At 55.8% G+C, this 16296-nt stretch overlaps 2 protein-coding genes across 2 annotated transcripts; both read right to left on the minus strand.

Annotated features, from left to right (window-relative positions):
- Positions 1–4116, minus strand: TUBB2A (tubulin beta 2A class IIa). The gene is made up of 4 exons (XM_070361362.1): positions 3958–4116; positions 2443–2551; positions 1962–2072; positions 1–1257 (listed from the first exon to the last, which is right to left on the minus strand). Exons 1-4 carry the CDS (start codon positions 4012–4014, stop codon positions 197–199), a joined length of 1338 nt encoding a protein of 445 aa, XP_070217463.1. The 5' UTR covers positions 4015–4116; the 3' UTR covers positions 1–196.
- Positions 4117–8937: 4821 nt separating this feature from the next.
- Positions 8938–16061, minus strand: LOC106701394 (tubulin beta-4B chain-like). Its single transcript, XM_070361427.1, has 3 exons — positions 16014–16061; positions 15782–15890; positions 8938–15437 (listed from the first exon to the last, which is right to left on the minus strand). The coding sequence occupies exons 1-3, from the start codon at positions 16059–16061 to the stop codon at positions 15319–15321; spliced, it is 276 nt and encodes a 91-aa protein (XP_070217528.1). The 3' UTR covers positions 8938–15318.
- Between the last annotated feature and the right edge of the window lie 235 nt (positions 16062–16296).

A 16296-nucleotide genomic window follows, 5' to 3' on the forward strand; every position in this document is an offset into this window, starting at 1 on the left:
TTTTGGACACATGCTTTTTTATTAGTATAGATATCTTAGACAATATTGCAATTTCCAGAGGAGTTCCACATTATTACATCAACAGTGAATTTCTGACAGAGGCAAAACTGAGCACCATAGTATACGAATAGAAAGACCATGCTTGATTGAGGACAACAGAAGTCACTAAGGATGCACGATTCATCTGACAAAGTTCTCAGGCCTCGTCCTCGCCCTCCTCCTCCTCGAACTCGCCCTGCTCGTCGGCCGTGGCGTCCTGGTACTGCTGGTACTCGGACACCAGGTCGTTCATGTTGCTCTCGGCCTCGGTGAACTCCATCTCGTCCATGCCCTCGCCCGTGTACCAGTGCAGGAAGGCCTTGCGCCGGAACATGGCCGTGAACTGCTCCGAGATGCGCTTGAACAGCTCCTGGATGGCCGTGCTGTTGCCGATGAACGTGGCCGACATCTTCAGGCCGCGGGGCGGGATGTCGCACACGGCCGTCTTCACGTTGTTGGGGATCCACTCCACGAAGTAGCTGCTGTTCTTGTTCTGCACGTTGAGCATCTGCTCGTCCACCTCCTTCATGGACATGCGGCCCCGGAAGATGGCGGCCACGGTCAGGTAGCGGCCGTGGCGCGGGTCGCAGGCGGCCATCATGTTCTTGGAGTCGAACATCTGCTGGGTCAGCTCGGGCACCGTCAGCGCCCGGTACTGCTGGCTGCCCCGGCTGGTGAGCGGCGCGAAGCCGGGCATGAAGAAGTGCAGGCGCGGGAAGGGCACCATGTTCACGGCCAGCTTGCGCAGGTCGGCGTTGAGCTGGCCCGGGAAGCGCAGGCAGGTGGTGACCCCGCTCATGGTGGCCGACACCAGGTGGTTGAGGTCCCCGTAGGTGGGGGTGGTCAGTTTCAGGGTGCGGAAGCAGATGTCATACAGCGCCTCGTTGTCAATCGAGTAGGTCTCATCCGTGTTCTCCACCAGCTGGTGCACGGACAGGGTGGCGTTGTAGGGCTCCACCACCGTGTCGGACACCTTGGGCGAGGGCATGACGCTGAAGGTGTTCATGATGCGGTCGGGGTACTCCTCGCGGATCTTACTAATGAGAAGGGTCCCCATCCCAGACCCCGTGCCGCCCCCCAGCGAGTGGGTCAGCTGGAAGCCCTGCAGACAGTCACAGCTCTCGGACTCCTTCCTGACCACGTCCAGGACCGAGTCCACCAGCTCGGCGCCCTCTGTGTAGTGGCCCTTGGCCCAGTTGTTCCCGGCACCACTCTGGCCTGCCAGAGGGAAAGGACAGTATCAGACGCTAACCCTTCAGTAAGGAATTCCAAATTCTGTCTTCCTGACTCTGGACTAATTTTAGAGATCAAAGAGCCTTCTTTTTCAGAAAGACTGTCTATCTACAGAAAAGTTTTCTATATATCAGTGATCCTCAGAAACACTGAAGATCTAATACAACAAAAGATTTAGTTCATATGACGTTATTAATTAAGAAGATAGTTTAACAAAACCCAACTGGTTTAAAACTAAGAACCTTCTATAAATTCTTATTGATAAATCCACAGCTGTTGGCTGGCAGGGCGGAGGCGCACGTCATCAGAGGGCCGGCTCAGCTTCTGCTCACAACCTGCGCCTTTGGCCTCGGCTTCTTAAGGGGCTTGCCTGTTGTCACGGGTCCTCTGAAATGACCAGTGGCCTGTGAACTGCTGCTGGAAGCTTTCCTTCACTCTTTGTTCTCTGCCCTCCTGCTCTGGGCTGCTCTGCAGTGGGAGGGCTGCGGCAGTCTCTGCAGGCTGACCCTGGCCTTTGAGTTGTGTGGACAGGGGCCAGAGGGCTGACAGCCCATGGACCAGGTACAGTGAGCCCGGGACTCGAGGCCTCTGTGAACACACAGCCTCCGCCAGGTACTCAGCAGTGACCCCCATGGGGTCAGGAGGAAGGGGACCCACTGAGCCAGGGCCCACGCATCACCCCTACATACCAAACACGAAGTTGTCAGGCCTGAAGATCTGGCCGAAGGGTCCAGACCTGACAGAGTCCATGGTGCCCGGCTCCAGGTCCACCAGGATGGCCCGAGGCACATACTTGTTACCTGCGGGGACACAGCAGGAGTCAGACCTGGTGCTTGCAGAGCAATCAGACAACACTCTGCTCTCCGTGCCCCTCCAGGCAGAGCTCATCCCAGAAAATTCCAGCAAGACGCAAAGAGATTAGAGGAGGTTTCTGCTCTACAAAGGGAGGTGAGGGCCTGCCCGGTCATGACCCGAATGCAGGGAACTTCAGGGACTCTGAGGGTATTTCTGAGCAGCTGACTTTAAACGCATGCAGGGAACATTTCTTTGTCGTGTGTGTGTGTGTGTGTGTGTGTGTGTGTGTGTGTGTGTGTGTGTGTGTTCCTGCTACACTGGGGCTGCCAGAGAACAGAACACAGGAGAGGGGGCCGAGCACGCGGCAGTCCTCACCAGCAGCTTCGTTGTAGTACACGTTGATTCTCTCCAGCTGCAAGTCACTGTCTCCATGGTAACTGCCAGTGGGGTCGATGCCATGCTCATCGCTGATGACTTCCCAAAACTGGAGACAGAGAAAGAAGCACGTGATGGTCTGACATCCTAGGTGTCAGCACGATGGCCCTTCCCTTCCTCTCCTGTCCTTGGAACAGTGGCAGTGTGGGCAGACAGGCAGGGAGCCGCAGACAGGCCCGCAGCTGCCACCCTGCTCCTCCAGCAGCTTCTGCGGAGGGGCTCGGGGATGCGCAGAGCATCAGCTATATCAGGAGACAGATTGGGAAGTGGGGAGGGGCCCTGGAGGAGGAGGGAGGGCATGGCTGCAGATGCTCGGGAGGCTGGGCCCCCAGGCAGGGCTGGGCGTCAGCATCCCAGCGGATGGACAGGTCCTGCCCAGGACAGGTGGACCCCGCCCTGCGGCTGCCTGCAGAGATCGCCGAGTCCTGGCACAAACTCGACCTCCAAGCAGCGCCGCGTTAGGCGCGGGCATCCGCCGGGCTCCTGGGTCACTGACTGCAGAGGCGGAATGGGGGGGTGAGGGGCACGGTGCAGCGTGCGTCTGCGGCAGGAAAGGCGGGGGGCGGGGGGGCAATATGGCGGTTGTGAAAGAGACCACGTCCTTGTGCAGGCGCCCGCCCACACCCGGGCACCTGGCCCGCGGGGCCTCGCCCACTGCGGCGGCTCGGCCCGGGGCTGCCACCTGCCGCCGCGCCCACGGCAGTCAGACTCCGGCGTCACCCGCCACCCCGTCTGGATGGTGCACCCCGTCTGTCGGACCCACCAGAACCCTCCAGAGCATCTGTCACCCAATGACACTGCAGTTTTTTCATTCGCAATGCAGACAATATACGCAAAATAAATTCCGCAGGAGGCCACGGGCTTTTCACGACCAAAGCCCCCACCCAAATCTCAGAGTCCAATCTACGGGGAGGTACCAACCGCGTCCCTCACAAGGGCCGGGGCCGGGCCCGTAATTAAAGACCCACAGCTGCGTAGCCCTGAGCATCAGTGCCGGCTGTGAGGCGCCCGGCCCCGCCCCGCCCTGCGGCCGCGCTCCTCCCGGGGGTCAGCTCCCTGCCCGGTCCCGCTGCGGCCGCGGCGCGCACCCTGGGGACCCGCCACCCCCTCTCTGTCCCTCCGGGGTCCCCGCCCTCGGGCCCTGCCGACCCTCCCCGCCCCCTCCTGGTCCCACACCCTGGGGACCCGCCGCCCCCTCTCTGTCCCTCCGGGGTTCCCACCCGCGGCCCCTTCCCCGCCCCCTCCTTGGTCTTCTCCCTGGGGACCCGCCGCCCTCTCTCCGTCCCTCCGGGACCCCCGCCCTCTGGCCCCGCCGCCCCCTCCCCAGGGGTCAGCTCCCTCCCCGGTCCCTCTCCGGCCCCAGGCGCACCCTGGGGCCCCGCCGCCCCTTCTCTGTCCCTCCGGGGCCCCCGCCCTCGGGCCCCGCCGCCCCTCGGCCCCGCGCGCCGCGCCCACCTTGGCGCCGATCTGGTTGCCGCACTGGCCCGCCTGGATGTGCACGATCTCGCGCATGGTGCCGGCTGTGGAGCGGGTGGAGGCGCGGGCCTGGACAGAGCGCGGACCGGCGGACTCGGCACAGACCCCGCCGCCGCCCGGGCCGCGTCTTTTAAGGCGGGGGCCCCGCCCCTGTGACGTCACGGCGGGGGCGGCGCGGGGACTGCGGCACCGCGAGGGGGAGCCGGGGCGCGGCGCGAGGTGCGGGCGGCCGGCCGCCGTGCGCGCGGGGTCCCGGTGCGGCGCGTTCCCGTCCCCGGGCCTGTCCTGGCCACTGGCCTCCGGCTCTTTCTTCCCGGGGTGGGGGTCACGGCGGCTGTAAGCGCTGGGAGGGGCTGCAGGGCGCGGGGAGTGGGGGTCCCTGGCCGGGGCTGAGGATGGCCGTCTCGGCGGGGGGCTGCTGGGGGGCCCTTTCGCCCCTGCCCACGTTAGGAAGGTGCTCAGTTGGGGGGGAACTAGGAAAAGTCGCTGGGCGCTGGCTGTCCTGTCAAGGCCGCTTAATGTGGAAAATTCCACGTGTGTGTCCCCATGGCCTCCTTATGGAGCTCGACAGGCGAGAATTTGTCTGTGTGTGTGTGTGCATGCGTGTGCGTGTGTCTGTGTGTGTGTGTCCCCATGGCCTCTCTGGAGCTCAACGTGTGTGTGTGTCTGTGTGTCCCCATGGCCTCCTTATGGAGCTTGACGTGTGTGTGTCTCTGTGTGTCTGTGTGTGTCTGCGTGTGTGTCTGTCTGTGTCTGTGTGTGTGTCTGTCTGTGTCTGTGTGTGTGTCTGTGGGGGGGGGGTGCATGTGCCTCCGGGGTGTTTTGTTGCCTCATCCCCCTGCCCTCCTTATGAAGGTGGGCGTCCTGCTCCAGGTCAGCAGCCACGTGTGGCCTCTGAGCCCAGGGAGTCTGCGTTGAGATGTGCTTTGATGTGAATGCTCATCCGGTTCCATAGACTCAGGAAATTAAAAGAATGGAAAAGATTCCATCACTAATTTTGTATATTGATTACTGATCAATATAATATCTTGGATATATTTTTGAAATTAATTTCACTTGTTTCTGTTTTTTAAATGACTGCTACACTCATAGTGACTACTGGAAAATTTTAAATTACCTACGTGGCTCACAGTGTATTTCTACAATTCTGGAGTAAACATTATTACCATCCCAAGTTAACAGCTTCAGAAAGGAGGCTCATAGCTGAGCAGCCACAAAGCTTGTAAGTGAAGGCATAGAGTTTCATTCTACAAAGAAAAAGGGCAGGGGGGTTTTAAAGGCTTGGCCAGGACGAGGTTAAGACCCAGCCTTCTTTGTTCCTCGGGACTGTCCTGACCTGCGGGCCAGGGCAGCAGAGACCAGGGACAGCTGCTTTTCCTCTCCGGGGCCAGTTCCTCCAGCTTTAAAGTGATAATTACAGGTGCCCTGCAGCCAGCTTTGTGAGTAGGAAACAAGAGGCTCCATATGAAAGCGGGTCGAGTTTATGGAGCAAAAAGGCCGCTGTAAAACCCAAGGTGATGCTGTCGTTACAGATCTTAAGCCCATTTGCCGTGTTAATGGCAAAGTCATGGCTCTGTCACCCATGATCCAGGAAGCCAGTCCTCAGGGTCCCGCCCTGCCCAGGCAGGTGCCTGGTGCCCCTTGGGGAGGGGCGTCTCCGGGGCGCCCACATTCAGCCCCCTGGCTGGCACTGCACCCACATGCTGAGGGCGTGGCCTCCACCTTCTCACGAGCGCTGCCCCAGCTTCCGTGCCCTGGGCTCTTCACAACCAGGGAGACCTTTCCAGAAGCTGTGCAGAGGACGGGCCTGCTCCCCGTAGCTTCTGCGATCGCTCGGTTCACAGAGGGTTTCTGGAGACGGCTGCCTCTCAGCCTTTGTTGTTTCATTCAAGGTGGGGGCTGGGAGCCAAGCAGATGAGACCTAGAAGGGCTGGTGCTGGGTAACAGGTGGGCATCTCCTGCGGGGGGTGGCCCACTCTCCTGCATCGTAGTCAGGCAGTTAAGCAGTCATCTGAGCGCTCAGGCCCCATACGGAAACCTGGAAACTGGCCTCATTACACTGTGAAGACGAGAGAGGGTGTCTGGGAGCAGTGAGTGAGTGACAGCACTGGTTCCAGCAGGCCCAGGCCATGGGTGTCCCTGGCAGCAAAGGCTGTCTCCCCAGCACCCAGCGTGCCCCCGGCCCGCCTGTCCCAGCCCCACCCATGTCTGAGCCGGGCAGTCAGAGACGCACCGGTGCAGAAAGGACGCCTGCCCGACCGCAGGTGACTCACCCGGGGACTCCGTGCCAGCTGGAGTCGGCCATGTGGACACGGCACCCAAGAGACTGCAGGAGGAAGTGGGGCCCGCCGAGCCTACCCCCCGCCGGGACAGGCTTTGACGAGGCCTCGGGAGAAAGTGGCTTCTCCCCACGTCTTCCTGTGTTGGAGAAGAAGGGCTCCTCTGGGCCTGGGCAGGGCGACGGGGGCGGGGAGCCAACCTCCTCCAGCCCCAAGTCGGTTCCTGTCTTGGGCTGATGTCACCGGTGTTCGAGCCGCCCTCACCCCTAAGGCCCTTCGGGTGACAAGACAAAACTCAGGCGGGAGAGGGAAGACGCGAATTCCCTGCGCTAGGCTGGGCGTGCGTCTTTTTAAAAGCTCTGCCTTCCCCTGCTGCTCCCGCCTCCCTGCGAGCCTTTCAGCGGACCTGCCCTCGTCCTGGTCCTGTGAGGGCGGCCACTGCCCTTGGCGGGTGCATCAGTAAGGGACAGATGTGGTCCAGGGGAAATGTATGTCAAGCATCAGCTTCCTCTGTAGAATAACGAGAACCCGAGAGCCATCAGCAGGAGAATGGTCTCAGTTATTCTGGAACAGTCGCTCTCACCCTCTTTGTGACCTCAGAGGAAGCCCAGGAGACCAGCTCCTCAATAACAGCCCGTCTGCTCCTTTACACACACACGTTCGGGTTTTTAATAAAAGTGTCTCTTCACGTGTACTCCAGTGTTCATCGCAGCACTGTTTATAATAGCCAGGACATGGAAGCAACCTAGATGTCCATCAGAAGATGAATGGATAAGAAAGCTGTGGTACATATACACAATGGAGTATTACTCAGCCATCAAAAAGAATACATTTGAACCAGTTCTAATGAGATGGATGAAACTGGAACCTATTATACAGAGTGAAGTAAGCCAGAAAGAAAAACACCAATACAGTATACTAACGCATATATATGGAATTTAGAAAGATGGTAACAATAACCCTGTGTACGAGACAGCAAAAGAGACACTGATGTATAGAACAGTCTTATGGACTCTGGGAGAGGGAGAGGGTGGGAAGATTTGGGAGAATGGCATTGAAACATGTAAAATATCATGTATGAAACGAGATGCCAGTCCAGGTTCAATGCACGATACTGGATGCTTGGGGCTGGTGCACTGGGACGACCCAGAGGGATGGTGTGGGGAGGGAGGAGGGAGGAGGGTTCAGGATGGGGAGCACGTGTATACCTGTGGTGGATTCATTTTGATATTTGGCAAAACTAATACAATTATGTAAAGTTTAAAAAAAAAGTGTCTCTTTATGAAGATGGAGGAATTTTGCCTAAAGCATTTGAAGTACGACTACCTAAAACAAAGAGTCTGAACCCCAGTTTGAAGATAGTCAGCTCAACCGAAGTTTATAAATTTTTGAAGAATAATAATTTGGAGTAAATATATAATAATGTTTTTCAACTACTTTCTGGAATGTTTCATGTCCCGGTATGAATTATTTTTACTAGAATTGTCAATCTGGTCCTTTCTTAACTGAAAAAAATATATAGTATAATGTGTGTGTGTAATATGCATACACATTATATATGTTATTGTGGTAAGGATGTCTTTCATATACACATTTTCTGAGTATAAAATTTTAAAGTTTATAAAATACTAAACAGAAGTATGTCTTCCCACTGTCCTCTAGTTCTATTTTCGATGTTTGATGTTTTCCTTTTTCCCTCCTTTCATGGGTTATTTAGATATTTTTGTTCCTTTTCATCATGGTTTCAATCATTTTTGCCTTGGACATTAAGAATGAAAAATACTGTTATTTTTACACTATGACTTAAATGAGACATAGACCCCCAAATTATCAAATACATGTTATCTTCTCCCAACTGCTACCATCTTCCCTGTAACCTAGCATCCCTGGATCATACTAAGTTCTCTGAACAAACTCTGCTTCCCACGGCCAAGGCTATTCACGTGACCGGGCTGAATGTCCCCCCACTCAGCCCGCCCCTACATTCCCTGAGGGGTTAACACCACAGGCCCGCACGGTTGGAGTGGGTGCGGATCCTGACTCCACCGCTTGCCAGCTGAGTGACCTAGGGCAAGGCACTTAACCTGTGTGTGCCTCAGCTGTACCATCTGTAAAGTGGGGTTAAGTGTTCTATCAGCTGCTGACATGTGCATTGCTGTTCTCTCTTCCAGGGAGCTCTTCCCTGTAAATCGGGGCTCAGTGCTGGTGCCCCAGGTCCGTGATGCCCCCTCCTTCGTGCCTCGCAGTACACTGTCTCACCTCCATGCTGCCGTCCTGGCCCCTAGTCCACGAAGCTGCCCACAGCCAGGAAGGGGCCGGTGGGAAGGGGAGTCGCAGAGCTCCTAAGTGAGCTGATGCCCGACTGAGAGTCTGGAGGTCAGCTGGGGTCCCAGCACCGTGCAGGACGGTTCTAAGCCTGAGCACCCTGAGAGCAGGGCACAGACTGGGCTGGAGGCTAGGACCCAAGAGAGCTGTTCCCACCGCTTCCCAGCTTCCTGGCCCCCTCACACCTGTCTTCTGAAGGCAGGATTTCTTGCGCCAAAATCTGAATGGCCAGAGACTTGGGGTGAGGCCAGCCTGCTGATGACCACCGGGCAACCAGGGCACGGAAAGGGTGCTGGTCACTTTCCCGGAAACCCCAGGGCTCAAGCTCTGCTGTTTCTCTTTTAGGGCAAGCGTGGAAAGATTGCCGTCGATGTTCCCCTCCCCGAGGTGAGGGAGCCAGGAGTTCCTGTGGAGCCTAGGACTGTCTTCTGCTGCAAGTGTGCAGGGCAGAGATGGAGCAAGTGGGCTGGCATCCAGCCAGCTGCCCGGTCCGCTTCCCCACCACCACCCTCTGCCCTCCAGGGGCTCCCTGGCTCGCCAGCGCCCCCTCCCCACTGCCAGGGGTCTCACCTGTGACAGAGGAACCCCCCTGCTATCCCCCCACGTGTGGTCTGCACAGCTTTCTCTAGAATAGTCTTTGCAGTGGGAGCAACAACAACCTACCACCCAACTTGTAAAATCCACCAAGGAAGATGTGACTAAAACATGAAGCGCCTTTTTAACTATAAAAATCACACCAAGGTACATTTTAAAAGTGTTTATTGGGCCTTTGAGCCTTCGAGTTACGGAAGAACACGACCTGGCCTCCTGATGCAGCGGGCAGCGTGTCCACGTGTCTCACAACCCGAAGGTCTTAAGTCCTGGAAAGATCCAGGTCCCAGGGCCGCGTCAGCTGTGCAGCCAGGAGTCTGGAGAGAAACCCCAGATCGTCTCCTGTTCACGGTTCCTGTCTTTGCTGACTAAGTCCCAGACATACTTGATCTGATCGTGAAGGAATATTACTTCTTGTTTATAATCAGTTTTTATCTATGCCTGATTGTCATGTGCTAGAAAAACAGTAATGAGGATCATTTCAAACACAGGGTGGATTAATTTTGTTAAATTCATTATTCAATTATGCAAACTTTGCTGCACACTCTTAGGCTGATGCTCTGTACCTTGCTGCCAGTGTTCTCTTGTTTTTCTTAATTAGAAGAAATATCTGTTAGTTTCACTCTTTTATCAGCAAGGCCACTCTAAGCGTAGCCCTTGCTGGTTTTCAGGACCTAAGAAAATGAGCGGTAGGGCTGACAAGGCCAAAATATGAAGAGAAACCTGCAATAGTGAAATTAACATGTGTAATTAAATTAAACCTACATCGATTAGCCAAACGTGGCTTAGCATTTAAGCATGACACAAATTACAATGAAGTAAACATTTTACAAGATAGAAATTTAAATATTTTTGATATGATGTGAGTGGTGCCTCCAGAAGTAGGAGTATTTTCTATCTACAAAACTCTTAAATTGTCTTCGCCCATCCCTCACAATCAGTATCACTGTCTGGATACAAAGAAATAATTTAAACTTTTTTGGTAAGGAGAAGGGAAAAGGAGGTTAGAGAATATGGAGACGGATAGGAAAGGGGTGGTCCGAGAAGGTTTAACAGAGCCGTGAATTCTGCAAGGGAGGGAGGCACACGTGTGCACTCGGCCACGGAGGAAACCAGAGGTCTTGGGCCAGTCCTTTCCCTGCGCTGGCCAGCAGGGGGCGGCTGGCCGAGGCCCGCCTGGTTGCTGAGTGTTCGGACAGGAAGGCAGCCAGACACGTCTGCGTGTGGGGTGTCCACAGTCAGGCTTCTGTTAACTTATGGGAGGCGTGAATACCGTGCAGACTCTCAGGTGACCCTGAAGACTGGGTAGTTTTATAAGTCACGCGGCATTTGGGTCCCCCTGAGATGACGTCAAGGCTGTATATTGTCACCCTGCTTATTTAACTTCTATGCAGAGTACATCATGAGAAACGCTGGACTGGAGGAAGCACAAGCTGGAATCAAGATTGCCGGGAGAAATATCAATAACCTCAGATATGCAGATGACACCACCCTTATGATAGAAAGTGAAGAGGAACTAAAAAGCCTCTTGATGAAAGTGAAAGAGGAGAGTGACAAAGTTGGCTTAAAGCTCAACATTCAGAAAACTAAGATCATGGCATCTGGTCCCATCACTTCATGGGAAATAGATGGGGAAACAGTGGAAACAGTGTCAGACTTTATTTTTCTGGGCTCCAAAATCACTGCAGATGGTGACTGCAGCCATGAAATTAAAAGACGCTTACTCCTTGGAACGAAAGTTATGACCAACCTAGATAGCATATTGAAAAGCAGAGACATTACTTTGCCAACAAAGTCCGTCTAGTCAAGGCTATGGTTTTTCCTGTGGTCATGTATGGATGTGAGAGTTGGACTGTGAAGAAGGCTGAGTGCCGAAGAATTGATGCTTTTGAACTGTGGTGTTGAAGAAGACTCTTGAGCACCCCTTGGACTGCAAGGAGATCCAACCAGTCCATCCTAAAGGAGATCAGCCCTGGGATTTCTTTGGAAGGAATGATGCTAAAGCTGAAACACCAGTACTTTGGGCACCTGATGCGAAGAGCTGACTCATTGGAAAAGACTCTGATACTGGGAGGGATTGGAGGCAGGAGGAGAAGAGGATGACAGAGGATGAGATGGTTGGATGGCATCACTGACTCGATGGACATGAGTTTGAGTGAGCTCTGGGAGTTGGTGATGGACAGGGAGGCCTGGCGTGCTGCGATTCATGGGGTCACAAAGAGTCGGACATACTGAGTGACTGAACTGAACTGAACTGAGATGCCGGGACCAAGGTCAGAGGAATGAAGCGAGGCTGGGGTGCAGGCCGAGGCTGGCCCTGGTGGGGGGCACGGCAGCCCACAAGTCAGCTGCAGGTCCAGCGGAGACAGTGCTCGCTCGGGTCCAGACCTGCTGTCCAGCCTCACTGCCCGGCCGGGAGGACGGGCTGGGAAAGCAGGACCAGGAAGCTCAGCAGTGAGTGTGAGCCGGGCCTCCCCCTGCAGCGCTGCTGCTGCTCCCAGCCCAGCCTTTCTTTGGGAGGCAGAAATGTCCATTCCGACTTCTGCACTTGCAGACTTAAACCGCTGAGTCGGAGCCAGACGAGGGAAGTTGCAAGGGTGACTCAGCTTCCTTCTTCACTTTTCCCACCTGTTGGGACTCTTCCACCGACTTGAGCACACAGTCCCCAGCGCTCACGAAAGTCGGGGCCCAGGAGATATCTTAATACCAGTCAAGGGCGGCCTTACTCTGAGGAGCAAGTGGGTTAACTCCTCCAAGCAGGACCCCAGAGAGGCACCGACCCCTGTGGTCACAGGGGTCTGAAAATCCAACATACACAGTGAAAGGCGCCCATACGCTGGCCTGTCTTGGCCCCGTGTGGGACTCCTGACAGGCCACGGAGACTGTCCTGAACGGACTAAGGCCCAGAGAGACGAAGGCTTGCCCAAAGCCACGCAGCAGGTAAACAGAAAACCACATCCTCGGAGCACAGGTCCGGGTGTTGGAACCAGAGCATCCAGAGGCCACGTGTGCTCACTCCCCAGCTGCCCACTGGAGGCAGGCAGAACTCTAAGGCCCAGGGGTCGCCGGCCTGGACTGCACACACCTGTGCCCAGTTGTTCAATGGAGCACCAATGTCAGCGCAGCGTGAAGGGACTCCGCAGGTGTCGTGAAGGGCCCGGATCAGTTCCCCTTGAAATCAGGAGCTCACCTGACTTGAGGAAGGGCAGGCCTTCCCTAATCACGCGAGCCCCCCAAGGGGGGAATTTTCTCCAGCTGGTGGCAGAAGCCTCCGTGGAGACCTTCTGCAGGCTGCCATGCTGGGGGCCTTGTGGCGGGGTCGGCAGGCACCTCGGAGCCCAGAACGGCCTCTGGCCAATAGGGAGCTCAGAGCCAGGACTTCGAGGAACCGCACAGATGACCTCCTGGGGGGCCGAGAGGGCCCTGAGCTGGGGATGGAGCGGCCGGGATGGTCAGCTGTGCACAGCCCTGGGCAGAGGGCCTGCCGTGCCCTGCTCGACGTCGTGAGCGTGTCACGGAGGCCACCTCTCTGGGCCAGGAGCAGCGTGTCACACACTCGGCCTCCCCTTGGGTCTGAGGTCAGTCCCCCGGGCCTGAGGTGAGGATTGTGTTAGTGTTTAATTATAATATGCTCTTTTAAAATATTTAGTTTATTTATTGAAGTGTCAGTGATTTACAGCATCACTTCAGGTGTATAGCGAGCTGTTTTCTGTAGCGGCTGCACCAATTTACATTCCCATCAGCCCGGTACAGGATTTCCCTTTTCTCCATAGCCTCTCCGGCATTTACTATTTGTAGACTTTTTGATGATGCCATTCTGACCGGTGAGAGGTGATACCTCTTGCATTTTTCTAGTAATTAATGATGTTAAGCATCTTTTCCTGTGCCTGTTGGCCATCTGTATACCTTCTTTGGAGAAATGTCTCTTTAGATTTTCTGCCCATTTTTTGATTGAGTTGTATTTTTTTGCTGTTTGTTTTTTTGATGTTGAGCTATAAGAGAGATTATATATTTTGGAAATTAACCCCTTGTCAATTATATTATTTGCATATATTTTCTTCCAGTCTGTAGATTGTCTTTTCATTTTGTTTATGGGTTCCTTTGCTGTGAAAAAGCTTTTAAGCTTGATTAGGTCCTATTTGTCTGTTTTTGCTTTCATTTCTATTGCCTTGGGAGACCTAAGAAAATATTTCTACGATTTACATCAGAGAATGTTTTGCCTGTGTTCTCGTCTAGGAGTTTTATGGTGTCGTGTCTCACATTTGAACCTTTAAGCCGTTTTGAGTTTACCTGGTGAGTGATGTGAGGGCTTGTGCTGACTTCATTGATTTACACACAGTTGCCAAGCTTTCCCTGGAGAAGGCAATGGCACCCCACTCCAGTACTCTTGCCTGGAAAATCCCATGGACAGAGGAGCCTGGTGGGCTGCAGTCCATGGGGTCGCTAAGAGTCGGACATGAGTGAGCAACTTCACTTTCAGTTTTCACCTTCATGCATTGGAGAAGGCAATGGCAACCCACTCCAGTGTTCTTGCCTGGAGAATCCCAGGGACGGGGGAGCCTGATGGGCTGCCGTCTGTGGGGTCGCACACAGTCGGACGCGACTGAAGCAGCTTAGCAGCAGCAGCAGCAGCCAAGCTTTCCCAGAACCACCTGCTGAAGAGACTGTCCTGACTCCGTCGTATATTCTTTCCTCTTTTGTTGGAGGCTAACTGACTGTAGGAGACTGGATTTGTTTCTGGGCCTGCAACGAGGATTTGAGTGGAGGTTTGTTGGGGGCTGATCCCAGGCAGTGGGGCCTGAGCGGGGAAGGAAGGAAGCTGAGTTCCGCCCGGGGTCTGAGAGCCCCTCACCGGGGCTTCCCCCGCCCCGAGTCAGGGTAAGTGGCTCAGTCATGTCCAACTTTTGCGACCGCATGGACTATAGAGTCCATGGAATTCTCTAGGCCAGAATACTGGAGTGGGTAGCCTTTGCCTTCTTCAGGGGATCTTCCTGACCCAGGGATCGAACCCAGGTCTCCCACATTGCAGGTGGATTCTTTACCAGCTGAGCCACAAGGGAAGCCCAAGAATAGTGGAATGGGTAGCCCATCCCTTCTGCAGTGGATCTTCCCGGCCCAGAAATGGAACCAGGGACTCCTGCATTGCAGGCAGATTCTTTACCAACTGAGCTATCAGGGAGGCTGAGTCTGGTTCTTAAGTCCCCAGCATGTCCTTGGCTGGTCGTCCTTCCAGAGGGGCGAGTGAGGGGGCCTGAGGGACGGTGTCAGCTGCAGGGATGCTCATTAGGACCCCCCCGCCGGGTGGCATGAGCCGCGGAGCCCGGGGTCCTGGTTCGTCCCCTGAGCTGGGCCCTGCTCCTCATGCTCGTCGGACCTTGCCATTTTCACGCTGCCCAGGAGCGCGCTTCACTGGACAAACACGTCCACGCTCTCCCTGGACCCAGGGCCCAGGACGCCGGGCCCTTTCCTGTTCGGGTGCGGGGGACCCTGGGTCGATGGCTCTGGTCGGGAGCTGTAACGAGCCTGTGCTCCGGCCGCGTCAGCCTCCTGGCGGCCGCCTCGCTCTGCTGCCTCACGTGAGGCTGTCTTTGTGGAGAGGCACCGCGCCCTCCCTGCCTCGCTGCTCCTGGAGCTGGGACTCCAGGGGACGGCGTTACACGACTGCCTGAGCCCGGACCTGCTCCTGCAGGAAGGGCCCCGTGCTCACCGCCAGTGTGCTCAGGCCTTTGTTCAGTACTTAAAACCCTTAAGTCAGCTGAAGCAGGTGGAAGGCTAGAGGCGCCCGTGGTCAGAGGGCTGGCTCAGCTTCTGCTCACAACCTGCGCCTTTGGCCTCGCCTTCATGAAGGGCTTGCCTGTTGTCACGGATCCTCCGAAATGACCGGTGGCCTGTGAACTGCTGCTGGAAGCTTTCCTTCACTCTTTGTTCTGCCCTGCAGTGGGAGGGCTGCGGCAGCCTCTGCAGGCTGACCCTGGCCTTTGAGTTGTGTGGACAGGGGCCAGAGGGCTGACAGCCCATGGACCAGGTACAGTGAGCCCGGGACTCGAGGCCTCTGTGGACACACAGCCTCCGCCAGGCACTCAGCAGTGACCCCCATGGGGTCAGGAGGAAGGGGACCCACTGAGCCAGGGCCCACGCATCACCCCTACGTACCAAACACGAAGTTGTCAGGCCTGAAGATCTGGCCGAAGGGTCCAGACCTGACAGAGTCCATGGTGCCCGGCTCCAGGTCCACCAGGATGGCCCGAGGCACATACTTGTTACCTGTGGGGACACAGCAGGACTCAGACCTGGCGCTCGCAGAGCAATCAGACAACACTCTGCTCTCCGTGCCCCTCCAGGCAGAGCTCATCCCAGAAAATTCCAGCAAGACGCAAAGAGATTAGAGGAGGTTTCTGCTCTACAAAGGGAGGTGAGGGCCTGCCCGGTCATGACCCGAATGCAGGGAACTTCAGGGACTCTGAGGGTATTTCTGAGCAGCTGACTTTAAACGCATGCAGGGAACATTTCTTTGTCGTGTGTGTGTGTGTGTGTGTGTGTTCCTGCTACACTGGGGCTGCCAGAGAACAGAACACAGGAGAGGGGGCCGAGCACGCGGCAGTCCTCACCAGCAGCCTCGTTGTAGTACACGTTGATTCTCTCCAGCTGCAAGTCACTGTCTCCATGGTAACTGCCAGTGGGGTCGATGCCATGCTCATCGCTGATGACTTCCCAAAACTGGAGACAGAGAAAGAAGCACGTGATGGTCTGGCATCCTAGGTGTCAGCACGATGGCCCTTCCCTTCCTCTCCTGTCCTTGGAACAGTGGCAGTGTGGGCAGACAGGCAGGGAGCCGCAGACAGGCCCGCAGCTGCCACCCTGCTCCTCCAGCAGCTTCTGCGGAGCCATGTCAGGGAGACAGGCTGGGAAGCTGGGAGGGGCCCTGGAGGAAGAGGAGAGGGGCACAGCTGCGGTTGCTCGGGAGGCTGGGCCCCCAGGCAGGGCTGAGCGTCAGCATCTCAGCGGATGGACGGTCACCTCTGGGGGCAGCGGCCAGAGCTGGGACCACTCCAGGGAGCAAGGCAGGGAGAGCAAGCCAGTGTAAAATCAGCTGGCTGCGGCAGGAAAGTGTTCTCTGACGTTA

The sequence above is a fragment of the Bos mutus genome, chromosome 23 (genome assembly GCF_027580195.1).
Source record: "Bos mutus isolate GX-2022 chromosome 23, NWIPB_WYAK_1.1, whole genome shotgun sequence".
In the NCBI taxonomy this organism is placed as follows: Eukaryota; Metazoa; Chordata; class Mammalia; order Artiodactyla; family Bovidae; genus Bos; species Bos mutus.